Source organism: Syzygium oleosum, unplaced genomic scaffold (assembly GCF_021117445.2).
Source record: "Syzygium oleosum isolate NSW1041296 unplaced genomic scaffold, Sole_v2.1 Sole_v2.03, whole genome shotgun sequence".
Taxonomy (NCBI): Eukaryota; Viridiplantae; Streptophyta; class Magnoliopsida; order Myrtales; family Myrtaceae; genus Syzygium; species Syzygium oleosum.
In genome coordinates, this window is record NW_026607487.1 from 8,350,264 (window position 1) to 8,365,666 (window position 15,403).

Sequence of the window (15,403 nt, forward strand, 5' to 3'; positions counted from 1 at the left end):
GCTGATTACTTTTCTAAAAAAAAATGGACATAATCATTGGACGGCTATCGTGCTTAACATCTTACGGGACTTGCACAAAGGAAGCTACACAATCTAGTATCCCATTGCCAGCATTTAGCGTTTCCCAGCTTTAGGGTTTTGATTAGATACAGCACAGCAATTTATGGTTTTTGAAGTGGTAATAGATTCTGAAACCGACCAAAAAAAAATAGTGGTAATAGATTCTGACCAAAAAAAAAAAACGAGTGGTAATAAATAACAGAAAATGATTTGGTCAATCTTTGTTTGTTAGCATAGTCAGATTGGAAGGATTTACCACCAATAAAGTAATACCACTTAAAAAGCTCATAGCTACTGACACTGATAGATCGACCTCTAGCCATTGGTTGTAGTCGCAGCCAACTACCAAGGACTGACATGAACCAAAACCTGATAAAACTCCAATATGATATTAGCCTAAATATGGATGAGATATCAATGGAATGGTATTTAGAGAGAGAGAGGAGTGCAAGCAAGGAACCAAGCAAAAACTTTTATATGTACTCATTCATAATCGCAAAATCGGGCTGACACCAATAAATGAGTGCAGATCCTCATACTTCTTTGCTTTGTTCGGACTTTGGACGAGCTCTCTGTTTTGTCCCCAGTAGCAATTTCCGATGCATTGCTCGATGCTGCGCCCTGCTCTGCTTATGTCTTCTCTTGATCAATCCCTCCATAAGAATGTACAGACTTGAGAAATAAAAATGACTAACTAATTACCTAGGCAAGCGTGTTACTATATAGTGCCCCTTCTCCAGATCATATACCGTCTTTAACTGTGGTTTTTGCCATTGCGAAACTAGAAATGCAGCAAGTACAACTATCAAAAGTACAGCAAATAATGAAAAGTATGTGACCGACTCATTTCCAACAATTTCCCCTAAGTTATCGGATTCATATGTAACAGCGTCCTGCATTGTCAGGACAACATAAGCTCCGAGAGTCCAGTCAAATGGAATGCTTCCAGTTCTATTTGCAGAATGAACCCTGTGATTAGTTAAATTCAAGTTGGAATATCAAACACTTTACACAAGGAACTCATAAATTGCACATGTACATATGTACTGTTGTACACAAACTTCTATTGTGGCCAACTTCTACAAGAAAGGACCATATAGATAAAGAGAAAAATCCCACCCAACCGTGTCACATGTAATGGAGAAAGAGGAACTGACAGAAAATATCTTATCAGAGATATGGTCTTCAGCAAGGAACATCAAGAAACATGAATCCCAAGTAAAGGCCAACAAGGAGAAACTATCACAAAGGTGGGAAACACTTGTTGAACTTGGATCGACAATGAGAGCGCAGGCTAACACACAATCTGCAAACGAAGTACTAACAGATAGCACATCCTTAATACTTTACACCTTAGTTGTTGACCCTCGAGATCAAGTTCCAGTTTTGAAATGAAAGGTTTTTCTACATCCATGGTAGACAGAAATAAGAATTCATGAGCAGTCCAGTTTGGAAGTATAGAGCAACCATACCTTTTATCATCAAAAGGAATTCCAAGACCGTCATGCAGTAGAGCCACCACATAAGCTGAAGAGAAACAATATCTGGACAAATCCAGGTCTTCCATGTTGTTTTGCTTGTTTCTCAATTTGTCCCAATCGTCATCGTCACAATAACGTTCACCAGCTAGCCTCAAGTCAAGCAAACCCCCACTAGAGAACATCCCAAAAAACTGTAGAAGGTTCAATATTGGGATGGAAGGCTAACTTATAACTCAAGAGAAGTAATTTAGCAGAATCTATCAATTAAATACAGATGACGATATCAAGGAAAGTTATCAAACGCAACATATGTTTGAAGATATCATTTTGCTGGTGTACACAAGCGAAAGGTAAGAGAGCATGAGAGTAACCATGATGCTGGATCCATCACTTGATCGCTTCTCAATGAACTCAGTAGGTTAATATACTTATGTAACGTCTTCCCATTTCTTCCTGATTTGCTTATGTGTGCTTACGAAAGGAAGTAACATAATTTAAAATTAAACACACTTGCATTGGGAGTGAGACCTAAAATCTCATATACTAATCATTAAAACAAGCAGCAGAGGAACTGTGCATCTTTACTGTCCTATTCCGCAGAAATCAACGGTATCTTTGCAATGGATTACTGCTTGAGACGGGAGTTTAGGCAACAATATTAAACTTAGGAAGTGCTGCACAATTACCATGCGGCTCACTTCATCTTCAAAAGGATGATTTCAGATCTCTTGCACAGGATTTGCAAAATTCTTGCTTTTCCTTCTATACGTTTTTGATAAATTTTTGCATGAAATCCTTGAACAACTATGCTAGCACCAAAAAACACAAGGTTTCAAGAGACAACAATCTTTCTTCGACTTTGTTATTTAAAATGCATCTATGAACAGCTAAAGAGGTTTGACCATGACTTGGTAACCACAAACTCGACTCTCAATTGGGACAGCCAAATGCAAAATCACGGTGTTACTTTTTACTGCACTGTCAACATCATAGCTTTCATGGATAGCAGTTTTACCCTAATATATTTGTTTCACTCGGGCAATTGCTCCATTCTGACCAGAGGTCACAGAATAAGTCTTGTCGAATACAAGAAGAATGCTCCATAATCTGACCCTCTCAAGAGTGATACAGAAAACCTCAAGCTCTGAGGAAATCTCATAAAAGTATACACCTATTTGTTCAAACATACACAAGCACATACACTTGTATTATGGCTTTCTGTTTGCTTCCTATGAGTTACACTTAGCAATGAAGAAACTCAAGTTGACTGAATTATTCGAGACTCATTTGCTAAACATGACACTTTTTACATACCTCGGATGTATAATAGAATCTTTCCAGAGGAATTGCACTGCCCTGTAGATTCCCGATAGAAGAAAGGAGAATTTTGCAGGGTGGGTGAGAGCATTTATCTGCATCCAGAAATGAAAGATCGTATCGTTTACAAAATCATTTGCAGGAAGAAAAATATACTAGCACAAATAAAACAAGTCAATGGAATATGGATAACTTATACAGTTGATGGTTCTATCATTTCATTTGAGACATCTCAAATAGTATAATTAAATAATTTTACGACAACAACATTCTTCTAGAGAAGTTACAAAACACAAATTTTTAGACTTTATGTTTGGAGATAAGAGGGCAGGGCACCTTTTCTTGTTCTCAAAAGTGCCAAGGCATCATTTTTGCAGGCCGAATAGTTTCCAGCAGGATATGATGTCCGAGACTTTGCATCTCTCACTTTTGATGTCAGCCCATATCCTCTGGGAAAGCACGGGGTCATGACATGTTCATCGTTTGAACTTGAAGCTGCACGGCAATTAAAACGTCTTAGTTTTCACTAACACACATCAAGCAACAGCAAAGTAAATAATTACATTATTAAGTCGGTGAGAATCGAAGGTCACACAGAAGCATTGGCATCCCAAGAATATACATACCTAGATGACCATCCTCATCGCAGAAAGCCAAGAACATACCGGTTACATATTATTAAGAATTATTCTTTAAATTGGGAATACAGAAAATAATTGTAAGATGTACACTAATGCAAGAAAAATTGAGCAATTTAAATAAGGCAGTGGCATTTGTTTTGATGAGCAGTCATCTTTCCGGTAAACAAGAAAATTTAATGGGAAATTGGGAAATATCTCATCCCAGTCCGCATCCTCGTTAACCAACCACCAGATACAATAGCCATCTTAAAATGGATATTATCTCATCCCAGTCCGCATCCTTGTCAACCAACCACCAGATACAATAGCCATCTTCAAATGGATATTATTTTACAAATTAATTGAAAACAGTATGAAGCCGGGTGTTCAGCGAGAGAAATATATGTTTCATCAACTCACCAGTTCTCGGCTCCCTAGGACTGTGAAGTCCGTTATAAGATCGCCAAGCATCATCCTGCGTAAAAATAATCATTTGAATTTGCAGTCAGGCAACTTCAACTGCATCTTGAGATCAAAGAATGCAATACAGCAGTAACCAATTAAGTTAAAGGTTACAGAGAGAGAGAGAGAGAGAGAGAGAGAGAGAGAGAGAGAGAGAGAGCACTAGTGTCCACTTCCAACCACATCATAGGAAGCTTCAGCAAAAGAAGAAGCAGAAAACCAAAGTTACATAGCTCTGAGGATCACCTTTTAAATCAAAATTTTCAAAACTGACTGGAACCATAAAAGGTTTCACCTCGACATATCAATATCCTGCCATAACTGTCACAATGCAAATTGTTCGCCTCAAGGTTCCTATGTAATAGAGTTCAGATTAAACATGACTATGAACTATCAATAATTCAATGACAACACTGCTCCCGCAGTGTCTGTCTCATCTCTAACTTCACATTTAAATCTTTTCTTCACCCTGTTTAACCATACTCTTATATGTATATTGTAAAAGCTGGATCAAATGGGATCAGACTGCTAGCAATGCCTATTTATGCATCTCCACAGTCAGTACTCTTCAAATAACCTAATCATGATTTTGGTTGCTTAAAATTAGAAAAAGTAATGAGAACAGTGAAGAAGAGTAGTCCCGATCGATTACTTCCCAAAGCATGAAGCATACATGGAATCGAGATATGAGGACAAATATGTAGAGCAAATGTATGTAAAGAATTGCAAAATATTGGACGTTACATGGAAACACCTGACCAAATTGTTGCAAGCTTAGCGTGTAGAGATTGTAGGTAGTTCCACCCAATTTGAGAACTCGGGAAGTTTGCATTTGCATTTCTTCTCTAGGAGCAAACGTAACCTGTAAGTACCAGTGAACTACTTAAAACAAAAGTCATCCATATTCAGATATCCAGCAGACAACACATGTATGCATGCTCTCTGCTAGAATTATGATCAATCATTATATGGCTCATAAATGCCAAAGGTCAAATAATCACTAGATTGGCGGAACAAAGCCCTGGATGGCTATATTCGGTTATATGTAAACAACTCCAGAGGGCATGCTAGCAAGAATGGGTTGCTCATTTTCAAAAGGCAGTTCAATTCAAATGAACCACCGAATAACCTTTCAAAGGGGGAAACCTATTGGAATGCACATTGCAGCAGGCAATGCAGGTAAAACAAAATCCATTCTAGAGGAAATATTGCTTCACTGAGATTCAAATGTTTTCATTTGTCCATGGTTAAAGGACTTGCCTCGTTGACTCATCTTTGTTCGATCAATTGGGAAAATATGCTGAAAGATCAAAACTTAAAAGTGAGTTTGAAAAGCATATATGGAGTTTTTGAAGTATAATTTGAGTTGTGTTTGTGAGTTAGTACAGGATCCTAATATTACATTGCACACAGCTTAGTCAAGAAGAGGCAGCTTTTCTTTGTTGCTTATCCATCTGAGCCATAAACGGAGTTTTTTAAGAGAGTGAACAACAGGATTCAACAACTTTGGCTGTTGCCTACAAGAAACTACCCATGGTCGACATTGAGCAGCACCTTCCTAAGAAAAAGGGTCCTTATCAGAAAGATGCTATCGAGAATCGATAAGGCGCATCTTTATATACCAACCTTGCTTAGTGGAATGCAAATGCCAACTTTCACTCGAAGAGATAATGAAATCAGAACAAGTTAATGGGCACAACCTCCAAAGAACGGCCACCGAGTTCGACTGTCCCGGTGGTATCTTCAGATTCACTTCCCAAGGTTCCAAGAATATAATTTACGGCAACCCAAGCAAAATTCCCTTCATCTTCCCCTACATCCACACCATTTTCCATGACCAGTGTTAAAATTCCAATAGAAAAGGCACCGATACTAACTGTTTATTCAGAAGAAAAAAAATTGATGGATTACTACGTAAATCACCATTCTACATTGATTTGGACAGTGTGTACTAAAAAGTATAACAGAAAGGATTGGGAGAAGAGGTCAAGATAATCAGTTATATTGCGGAAGCATCCATACACAGTATACCCAAACGTGCATAGCAACTAAGTTAAGCAATTTAGGTAGAAGAGCTCCCTAGTATTTCATCAGAAAGGGAGTCCCTCCCCATTTGTGCGAACCAATACCCCACGAAGAAGAGAATTAGAGCAAAAAGAAATCAATTAAGCACGAGAAGATTAGCTTGGCTTAACATCACCACGACTCTAATGACATTCGCAATTCCAGACAATAAAATGAGAAACTTGAAGCAATTCCAAACAAGTCCCACTTAAGCTAATCGGAGTTTAGCATTATACTAACAGTAACAAATAAGAGAGCTAGAATAGGAATCGCTACTGCTCCTTGGTTCCCCAACTTCAGCAACAATGAACTTCGTAACAAGAAACCAAAAGTTCACACATTCACAATTTCCAGCAGCGAATTTCAGTCAAAACGTTCCAAAACATCGAAAAAACTAAAGCACCAAACCTGTGATCACTCGCGCCCACTCATCTCTAAACATAAATCCAGACTTCCTCAGAACTCGCCTACACGACTCCATTATCCGCCCCCTCACCCCCGAGCTCAACCCTTCCAACCCCCCGCTCACCGCCAGGACAACCTTCGTCTTCGCCCTGTCCTTCTTCCGCACCCGCCGCTTGGCAAACTTGATCAGCTCCGAGATCGACCGTCCCGCGCCCTCCGGGTCGTCCGCGAACGCCGCCAGCCCCGGCCGGACCCGCGCGGACTCGGCCCCCGATCCGCCGCCGCCGCCGCCGGCCGCGACGGACGGGAACGCCCCCTCGTTGAAGAACTCGAGGAGGCGGATGCGGGAGCCGGAGGGGGCGGCGTCGATGACGAGGCCGCGGAACCCGGTGCTCGGATCGGCGAACCTGGAGGAGTTGTGGAGGCCGAGGGCCGTGGCGAAGATGTAGTAGAGGAAGGGGACGACGCAGAGGGCGGCGGCGAGGGCGAGGAGCAGGAGCTTGGGGCGGGGCCTGGGGGGAGGCTGGGGAGGGAAGGAGTGCATGCGAGGGGGGAGCTGAGTGCGGTGAGGAAGGATGTAGGAAGACGAAGATAATGATGATGATGAAGAAGAAGAAGAAGGAGAAGCTCTGGACTGCAGATTGGACAAGTCCATGGGGAAAACCAGCAGCGTTCCGTGGAGAGAGATCTTTCACATTTCAATGGAGGCCTCGCGCTGCGCAGATTTGAGAGGTTGAAGAAGATCTGGCGTTGGACGGTGGGAGAGAGAGAGAGAGAGAGAGAGAGAGATGAGGGAGGTGGAGTTGAGCTTCGGCAATGGCGCCGGACCGGCGATATGGAGGCTAAATGGGCCGGACCCTGAGAGCCCATGCGGAGAAAAAAGCCCGAAGAGTTTCTGGTGGGCCGTGTTGCGGTTGTGGATCTAAAGCCACGGGCCCGACTGTTAGGCGGATCGGATGGCTCACCTGGCTGGCGTGCCCGCCCAGTAAACAGGAGGGCTTATAATATGAGTGGATGACTCTTCGACATATATGTCAGGCCCACTCAAAATCAGTAATGTAGGTTTTGATGCTGAGGGGATAATGGCACAGATGATATTTCAGTTCGATATGTAATGTCGTCTTTGAACTTTTACTTTATATAATGTGGTCTCTGAATTTTGGTCGAATGTACAGCATTATCCCTAAACTTTTTAATTTGTTCAATATGATTACTGAACTATTGCTAAATGTCCAATGTGATCCCTAAATTATATGAGGATGTTTAAAAGTTTATGGACTATATTGAATAAATTAAAAATTTATGGGCAAAATTACATATCGAATCAAAATTTATGGACCATTTATGTCATTTCCTAACGCCATGGCTAGGCATTAGAAATAGAGGTTAGATGGGATTTCTGATTTGGATGGAGATTCTTTTTTCTGTTGTTGTTAGAAGCATTTGCCAAAAGCATGATGGGATGAGCATCCCCGCCGGAATGCCCATTTCCTTTTTTCTGGATAAGACGCGCACATTTGCATCTTTTCTAACACGCAATTCGAAAAGCACAATTAATCTCACATTTATTACCTCCCTAAATATCTAATATATAATTAGAAAAGTATATTCGGTCTTAATTTTAGTTCCTTCCTAAGCATGATCCTACTAAAACAAATTAAGAGCTAACCAAAGGGATGAAATAGTGAATAAACCATATTTTTAGCGGCGTGTGTAATTTTAATACATTGGTTATCGTCCAAGCTAATTTTCAAATTCTTCCGTTAAAGTGCAACGCTTTTTTACAGTAAAGAAAGCTAGCTTAATGATTAAGAAAAGTTGCGAGAGCTAATAAGGGTGCTTGTAGTAATATTTCTGTTCTCGAAAACAGTTTCTGTTCATAAATATTTTGTTCTATTTCTATTCTCTAGATGAGTTTATGAGCCAAATAATGCGTTTGATAACTGCACAAAATTTATATTCCCGAAATAGAAAAAAAACAGAAATGCGCTTGGTACAATCCTAAAAATTTCTATCCCCAATTTTTTTCATTTAATTATAAAAATGTCAGTGAAGACTTAACAATTCATATTTGGATAAAATTAAACTAGAAATAAAATCAAAATATATTATAATATATAATTAGATGACCTTAATATAATCACAAAGAAGATTACTCCTTATAGACAAAGCAAATACCATGTGGTGGTCGAGAAAATTTCAGTTTGGGGTTTGGGATTTAACATTTATGGTTTAGGTTTTAGGGTTTGGGTATAGGGTTTTGGGGTTGGTTTGAGATTTAGGGTTTTGGGTTTGAATTTTAGGGTTTTGGGTTTTAAGATTTTGGATTTTAGGATTTAGGGTTTTGGGGTTTAGAGTTTTAGGATTTAAGGTTTCGGTTTTCAAGTTTAGGATTTAGGATTTGGGTTTAGAAGTTTGGGGTTTCGGGTTTAGGATTTCGAATTTTAAGATTCAATGGTTTATGAAATTATTTATCTAAAATGATATTGTTTCTCCTTTTATTTTTGAAACAGAAAAGTAGATTTTTTTTATTTCTTGTTTCTATCCAAAATCTATTTTCTGACTACTTTTCTATTTAGAGGAATAGAAAAATTAATTGACTTACACAAATGAACTACTGTTTTTTTTTTTTCTGTTTCGGAGAACAAAAGGACATAATAACATAAAAATAGAAATCTTACTAAACGCCCCCTAAAAACAGAAAGAAAATATACAACACCATCGTCATCATCTTCTTCTTCTTCTTCCAAGCTATGACCTTGACAATCAAATTGGTGGATGCGAATCCAACTACGCGATCGCCTTCAGACGCCCCGCTTCGCGGCCCATGATCTTGCACCTGACCAAGGTCGCCACCGTGTTCGCCGCCATCTTCACCTCCTCCCACCGGTCGCCCTCCACCAGCCTCTTGTACATGTAGCTCTCCAGCGACACCCTCTGCACGTACTCGCCGCCGCACAGCTCCACCATCGCCTCCCTCCCCCAGTTGCTCCCGTAGAACACCTTCTCCAGCAGATCCAGCACCCGATACGTCGTCACGTACCTGTCGTCCCACTCCCTCAGGTACTCTCTCCTCAGGTCCTCCTCGTCCACCATCTTCTCCCCTCCTTCCGATGCCCTCACGATGCCTTCCCCACACATCCTCCCCGACTTCGCCGCGAAGTAGATCCCCTCGCCGGAGCACTTCGTCACGTAGCCCGCCGCGTCGCCGACGAGGGCCACCCGTCCCCTGACCCGGACCGGCCGCGGGTGCTCCGGGATGGGGTGGGCCTCCACCTTGATGACCTCCCCGCCCTCGATCTTCGGCCTCACTCGCTCCCTGATCCCCCTCTGGTAGGCCTTGATCTCGCGCTTGGACCGGACCGTGCCGGTCCCGACCGCCACGTGGTCGCACTTCGGGAAGACCCACGCGTAGAAGTCCGGCGACACGTCGTCTCCAAAGTACATCTCGGCCAGGTTCTCGTAGTACTTCATTTTCTCGTCCGGGAGCCTGATCCTCTCCTGGAACGCGATGGCGTACGAGTAGTCTCCGGCGCCGATGCACTTCGCGACGCGGCTGTTGGCGCCGTCGGCCCCGACCACGACGTCGACGGCCAGGCTCCGCTTCGAGCCGCCGCTCGTGTAGTGGACGACGTACGGCGAGGCGGAGGAGCACGGCAGCTCCAGATCCGTCACCAGGCCGGTGATGAGCTCCGCGCCGCGGGACTCCGCGCGCGAGCGGAGGAAGGAGTCGAGGACCTCGCGGCGGAGCATGGCGATGTACTCGTGCGGCCTCAGGGTCTTGCCGAAGTCGACGGTGAGATTCGACGGCGAGATAATCCTCATCTCGGTCACGCGGCGGTCCACGAGGCTGGACGGGAGGTCGAACTCGTCGAGCATGCAGAGCGGGATGGCGCCGCCGCAGGGCTTGGCGCCGGAGGGGCTGCGCTCGAAGAGGAAGGTCTCGACGCCGCCGGAGGCGAGGGACTCGGCGGCGGAGGACCCGCCGGGCCCGCCGCCGATGACGGCGGCCCGGAGCTTGCGGCCGGGGAGGGGCGGGTTTCTGGAGGCGGCGGCGACGGCGAGGGCGCGCGGGGAAGGGCTCGCCGGGGCTTTGCGCGGCTGTCGGAGGCGGAGGGAGGTGAAGTGGGGGTGGTGGTGGAGAGATTGGGAAGCCATTGATGGGGTGGTTGGGTTTTCTCTAGGGTTTAGATTAGGGAGTGAGTAAGGACTGATTAAGGGAAGATGGGCGAGGGCAAAATTGCAAATGGACATGGGGGTTAGGTAACGATTTTGATTAGTTTAAAGAGTAAAAGACAAGTTAACGCTGCGTTGCGGTTTTGGTTGCTGGTTTTGTTTATGTTTTCTGTCTGAGCGAGGCGGTCTTCGCAACGTTGTCCTTGTCGGACTTCCCTTTCTGATTGCGATTCGCAGAGAGAACACGAAACTAATCTTTGAGTGCTTGAAAAGATCCGACGTTCATATCTCCACAGGAAAAAATATTTTTAGAAACTTTTTTTATTCGTATCTTCATAAAAAAAATTAGTCGAAAGAAAATATTTTCACTTGCAGATACAATTTATCCGTATACATACTCGTACGTGACGAAAATATTTATTATTCATTTAGTTTTTGTAAGCGATGTAGGGCCAAACGAGGCTTTTCGGGCGCTCTCCCTCGAATAATAGGGAGGCACCAGCAGGCGTGATGCAACCCCATCGGCGTCACGGTCGAGCCTTGAATAAAATCACACCACAGAAATGATTACTGGCAAAGTCGCCGTGAATAGAACGTTAATACATGTCTCTAAGTGTCCGATTTAATTATGAAATCGTGAGAAGAATCGTAATGAGGACCCTCCCTCCGACTAGAATCGGAAGAACACCGGGAGGATCGCGGCGCCTACACCGGCGACTAAAAGCAGCGCGCTCCGTGAAGCGCGGTTGCCCGTGTTCCCGGGCGTCGGAGAAGAGGCGGCGGTGGAAGGCGGAAGAGAACCTGCGCATTTCGATTTTTCATTAAAGAGAGCGTGACGAAAAAACTTAAAACATTGGAAAAGAAAAAGGGCTTGAGAGAAAACTTCGTGATGAAAAAAGAAATGGTCGTTTCCTAATCACAGCAATGCCCCCGCATATTAAACTTGAAGGTCGTCTAATAAACCGCCTAATTAACTATCTAATCACATGAAATCTAACTAGAGGCAAGTTTCGATATCGGTAGTCCCGAGATCATTTAAATCTTGGCCATTGTCGCCGAAGTCAATTCGTGTGTGCGTGTGTTCGATGATCAATCTCACACTTGAAAATGTGAACCCCAGAAGGGAAGAGCAAGTACCTGGTGTCGTGCCCGAAGGCCCTTCGCTCGCCATCGGAGCCCCGACCGGATATCCCGCCTCTACAAAACACGGAGACGCCGAAAACCATGTCAAGCTCATTCGAATCGTAATCTCAACCGGCCGTCTAGAGCGATCGTGCCCGTCGTCCGACCAAATCAGCAGTCAAATTATACTCGGAGAACAGTGTTTTTGGCTACGGTCAGAACTGTCTTTTGCTCTCGAAACAGCTATAGCAATAAGCATAGAGAGCGAAATGTGCCGAAACATGTGTCCGCACAGATGCGTGATAGATTGCGTGTGGTTTTGGATGGGGACGACGATGGCCGGTGGAGGAAATAAATGCAGTGCAGCGTCGCGCGCTGTCACGCGAAGTGGGGAGTACGGCAGCCTCGCTTTCGCGGGGCTCTCGCGTTCGGTGGGAAGTAAGAAGGGGTAAATGCAACTTGGGCGCAAAAAAAATAATTTCCATAATTATCGGCCCAAAAAAAAAAATTTCCCAAAATAATTATCGGATGTGGAGATTTATTAAATTCAATTCAGAAAAAGGTGGGTATGCGTGAGTTTACTTTAATGACTATATTGTCTTTGACTATTTAAATTACAACTTTTCCAACTTTCGTAGCATCGTGTCAATGTGTCATCATAATACGTGGGTATATAAGTTAACTCTTTCTATTCTTTTTTACAGATAAATGAAATTCATCTCCTAGAATGGAGAAAGTCTCCAAAACTCTATTTTTCTAGAATATATTTAATATTTTCTCTCTTTGCTAGTTATGCATATGACGCGGAAAATAACAGAAAATTACGGGATTTTTTATATTATATCTTTGAAGGTAAAGTTTAATAGAATAACGAATAATTAGAGAAAATCACGGTAGAAAAATCATTTCAAATGTATCTAGCTTAATCCAAATATGTCTAAACATTAAAGTAGGAAGATACTAATGGTGAAGAAAGGAGTTCTGTTCGCAAATCAGCTATTTTTAGAGGTAGTTCTTAGTCTCAGATGGTGACACGAGTAGAGATTTCAACGTGACTTGAGCCCAGATAGATATGAAAGATTCGACTAACGCGAGGATCGTAAGGAAGCATTCTTCGTTCAGAGATGTCGGAGCCTGTGGTCTGATGAGTTTTTCTTTTTTTATCACTCTGTTCTGTTCTGTCTCGCGTTTGAAAACAGGGGATTCGAACCCTGCATGAAATTCCAAATGCAACAGGACGTGACAAGAACGAAAGCCGGAGCCGATAGATCGGGCGACGCACCTGCGCACGTGCTGACCGGCGGGGTGGTCACATGGCAGATGGAGGGGAGCTTGAGCGCCCGGTTGACGTCGATCTTGATGCCGTAGCTGTCGGCCTTGCTGAGCAGCTCGCACAGGCAGATGGGGTAGTTGTCCACCAGGCTGGCCAGCTCCCCGCAGCACGGCTTCTCCGGCGCCGTCAGCTTGCTCCCTTCCTCCACGTAGGACAGGCACTCCGTCAGGTTCGCCAGGTTGTTGAGGCACTCGTCCGCCGCCGGCCCGAGAGCCGCCGCCGGCCCGGGAGCCGCCGCCGGCATCTGCGCCGACGCGCCGCACACCGTCGCCAGGAGGAGGACGGCCGCCAGGACGGCGGCGGCGGCGGCGGCGGCGTGCGTTTTGGCCATTCCGGCGGTGGAAGGAAGAAGAGGGTGTCTGGAGAGCGTCGGGGAGAGAGAGAGAGAGAGTCTGTGAAGAGGAAGTGGAGAGGTGCAGGTGGGCCGGTGCAGGAATGGGGCTATTAAGCGTCGGGTGGTAAATGAAATGGGAAAGGCAGAATTAAAATTCCATATTGTTTTTTTTATTATGAGCCGAAAAATAATAAATGGACTCAACCACCACCACCTCCGGCTGGTGCACGAGCCAGCGACCTCGTGTAAATGTCCGTTCTGGTCTTTCCGGCTCGAAAAAATAACACAAATAATTTATGAACTTTAATCCAATATGTAATATCGTCCTTAAATTTTTTATTTGTACAGTGTGATCCTTGAACTTTGGCCCAATATCCAATACTTTTAATTTGTTCAATATGGTCACTGGACTTTTAAAAATTCAGGGTTTACATTAACCAATTACCAATAATTTAAGAACCATATTGAACAAATTAAAAACTTAGAGATAACGTTGCACATTCAACCAAAGTTCATGGATCACATTGCACTGATTAAAAATTCATGGACGATATTGTACATTGAATCAAAGTTTAAGGACCATTTGTGCTACTATTCTTTCTCTTCTTTTTTTTTCTTTGTAATGATGCCTATTCGTTTTGGCCACTGTCTTTTGATGAACACGGTATTATTTGCGTAGCGCGGACAATTTACAAGGACGGGCGATTCGCGTCGAAGCACTGTACTTTCATTAAAAGTTGAAGCGCATCGCGTCGTGTCATGTGTAAGAGGGATCGCATCCAAGGGTCGTCGGATCAAATCATGTGGAGATTTGTCTGTATTGTCTCCAGGAGTATCCTAAAAAAAACAGAAAAAGAACATTTCCCCTCCCTGGCCATTTCGGGTTATTACGTGCGCTCATTGCCGATGAGACTGAGAAAGCGAGCCGTTCCATTTCCCAATGTTGTTTTTTCATCCGGAATGCTGTCATTTTCCTTCCGCGTGTGAATGCTTCGAGCCGTGGAGAATCTTCGGTGTTTAGTTCAGCTTTGGAAAGGAGTTTTGAACCTCGAAAGCCCCTTTCCAAAATGCTGAAGTGTTTGGTTCAGCATTTGACCTAGCATTTGGCCAATGCTAGCATTTCAAATGCTAAAAGTCCAAAGCTGGTCCGGACCAGCCTTGGGCTTTCAGCCTTTGCCAAATGCTACTGTTTATGCGTCACTATTCATCTTCTTCGGCGAGGGAGGGCGATCGGCGCCTGGATCGCGCCGGCGAGAGGCGGACGAGGTCGCACGACCCAGGCAACGGCCGCAGGAGGTCACGCGACCGCCCAGGCGCCGCCGGCCTGGGTCGCGCAACCTCAGGCGGCCGTCACCTGGGTCATGCGACCCCCGCCGAGGGTCGCTTGGCCTCGGACGATCGCCGGCGGCGGCAGATCTGGCTCGCCGAGGGTCGCCCGACCTCGGGCGACGGCCGTCGGCGCCAGATCTATCTCGCCGGCGGCCGGCTCCGGCGATGGGTAGGTTAGTTTTTTTTTTTAATAAATAAGATAATTCTCAAAGTTCATTTACAAAAAAAATTCACCAAACACTATATTTTGGCCAAAGTAGCTTTACAAAATATTTTTACCAAACACCATTTTCATTTCCCCAATGGGCTTTCACCCAAAGGTATTTGCATTCCCCCAAGTAGCATTTTCAAAGTTGAACCAAACAGGCCTCTTATCTTCCGGCTGAAAACCTAAATTTCCAGTGACCGCACTCCATGGGAATGGATCCACAGAGCTCAGCTACGTTGCGAGAGGGACGAAGTATATGAAGTAATTATTCGAAGAAGAAAGTTCGGCGGGTCAATTTTCGTTACTTATCATCGTGGGGGTGAACAATTGGTCGCTTCCCTCCCTCTGTTAGATGCTCGATATCCGGAAAATAACACAAATAATTCATAAATTTTGACTCGATGTCTAATGCCATCCTTGAACCTTAGTTTAATATGCAATGTCGTCTCTTAATTTTTAATATATTCAAAGTGGTCCTTCAATTTTTTGTAC

The 15,403-nt window shown here is 44.1% G+C and overlaps 3 protein-coding genes and 1 long non-coding RNA gene across 5 annotated transcripts; all 4 read right to left on the bottom strand.

Annotated features, from left to right (window-relative positions):
* Positions 1-233: 233 nt before the first annotated feature.
* Positions 234-7,192, bottom strand: LOC115679263 (probable apyrase 6). 2 transcript variants are annotated; one of them, XR_008816025.1, is made up of 9 exons: positions 6,413-7,192; positions 5,641-5,753; positions 4,695-4,802; positions 3,899-3,953; positions 3,195-3,353; positions 2,856-2,953; positions 1,533-1,732; positions 544-1,029; positions 234-429 (listed from the first exon to the last, which is right to left on the bottom strand). XR_008816025.1 is itself a non-coding variant. In XM_030602872.2 (8 exons), exons 1-8 carry the CDS (start codon positions 7,062-7,064, stop codon positions 759-761), a joined length of 1,656 nt encoding a protein of 551 aa, XP_030458732.2. In that variant the 5' UTR covers positions 7,065-7,192; the 3' UTR covers positions 517-758. The 2 variants fall into 2 exon arrangements, 1 of the variants encoding a protein (XP_030458732.2); XM_030602872.2 differs by lacking the exon at positions 234-429 and having other exon boundaries at positions 517-1,029.
* LOC130137664 (uncharacterized) lies at positions 1,867-2,849 on the bottom strand. The gene is made up of 2 exons (XR_008816026.1): positions 2,450-2,849; positions 1,867-2,345 (listed from the first exon to the last, which is right to left on the bottom strand). It is a non-coding gene; the product is annotated as an uncharacterized LOC130137664 (long non-coding RNA).
* A 1,949-nt stretch (positions 7,193-9,141) lies between the features above and the next one.
* On the bottom strand, positions 9,142-10,975 carry LOC115668156 (uncharacterized). Its single transcript, XM_030589652.2, has one exon. The coding sequence runs from the start codon at positions 10,661-10,663 to the stop codon at positions 9,200-9,202; it is 1,464 nt and encodes a 487-aa protein (XP_030445512.2). The 5' UTR covers positions 10,664-10,975; the 3' UTR covers positions 9,142-9,199.
* A 150-nt stretch (positions 10,976-11,125) lies between these two features.
* LOC115668668 (non-specific lipid transfer protein GPI-anchored 2-like) lies at positions 11,126-13,468 on the bottom strand. Its single transcript, XM_030590079.2, has 3 exons — positions 12,990-13,468; positions 11,723-11,782; positions 11,126-11,386 (listed from the first exon to the last, which is right to left on the bottom strand). Exons 1-3 carry the CDS (start codon positions 13,369-13,371, stop codon positions 11,256-11,258), a joined length of 573 nt encoding a protein of 190 aa, XP_030445939.2. The 5' UTR covers positions 13,372-13,468; the 3' UTR covers positions 11,126-11,255.
* Between the last annotated feature and the right edge of the window lie 1,935 nt (positions 13,469-15,403).

Excerpts from the sequence above, each read along its gene's own strand:
- LOC115668668 (XM_030590079.2), bottom strand. The coding sequence starts at position 13,371 with ATGGCCAAAACGCACGCCGCCGCCGCCGCCGCCGCCGTCCTGGCGGCC. Across the intron at positions 11,783-12,989 it reads GCCGGTCAGCACGTGCGCAG|AGGCGGGATATCCGGTCGGG; the intron begins GTGCGTCGCCCG and ends CGTGTTTTGTAG. Across the intron at positions 11,387-11,722 it reads GCCTTCGGGCACGACACCAG|GTTCTCTTCCGCCTTCCACC; the intron begins GTACTTGCTCTT and ends CGAAATGCGCAG.
- LOC115668156 (XM_030589652.2), bottom strand. The coding sequence starts at position 10,663 with ATGTCCATTTGCAATTTTGCCCTCGCCCATCTTCCCTTAATCAGTCCT.
- LOC115679263 (XM_030602872.2), bottom strand. The coding sequence starts at position 7,064 with ATGGACTTGTCCAATCTGCAGTCCAGAGCTTCTCCTTCTTCTTCTTCT. Across the intron at positions 4,803-5,640 it reads TCGGTGGCCGTTCTTTGGAG|GTTACGTTTGCTCCTAGAGA; the intron begins GTTGTGCCCATT and ends TGGTACTTACAG. Across the intron at positions 3,954-4,694 it reads GCTTGCAACAATTTGGTCAG|GATGATGCTTGGCGATCTTA; the intron begins GTGTTTCCATGT and ends ATTTTTACGCAG.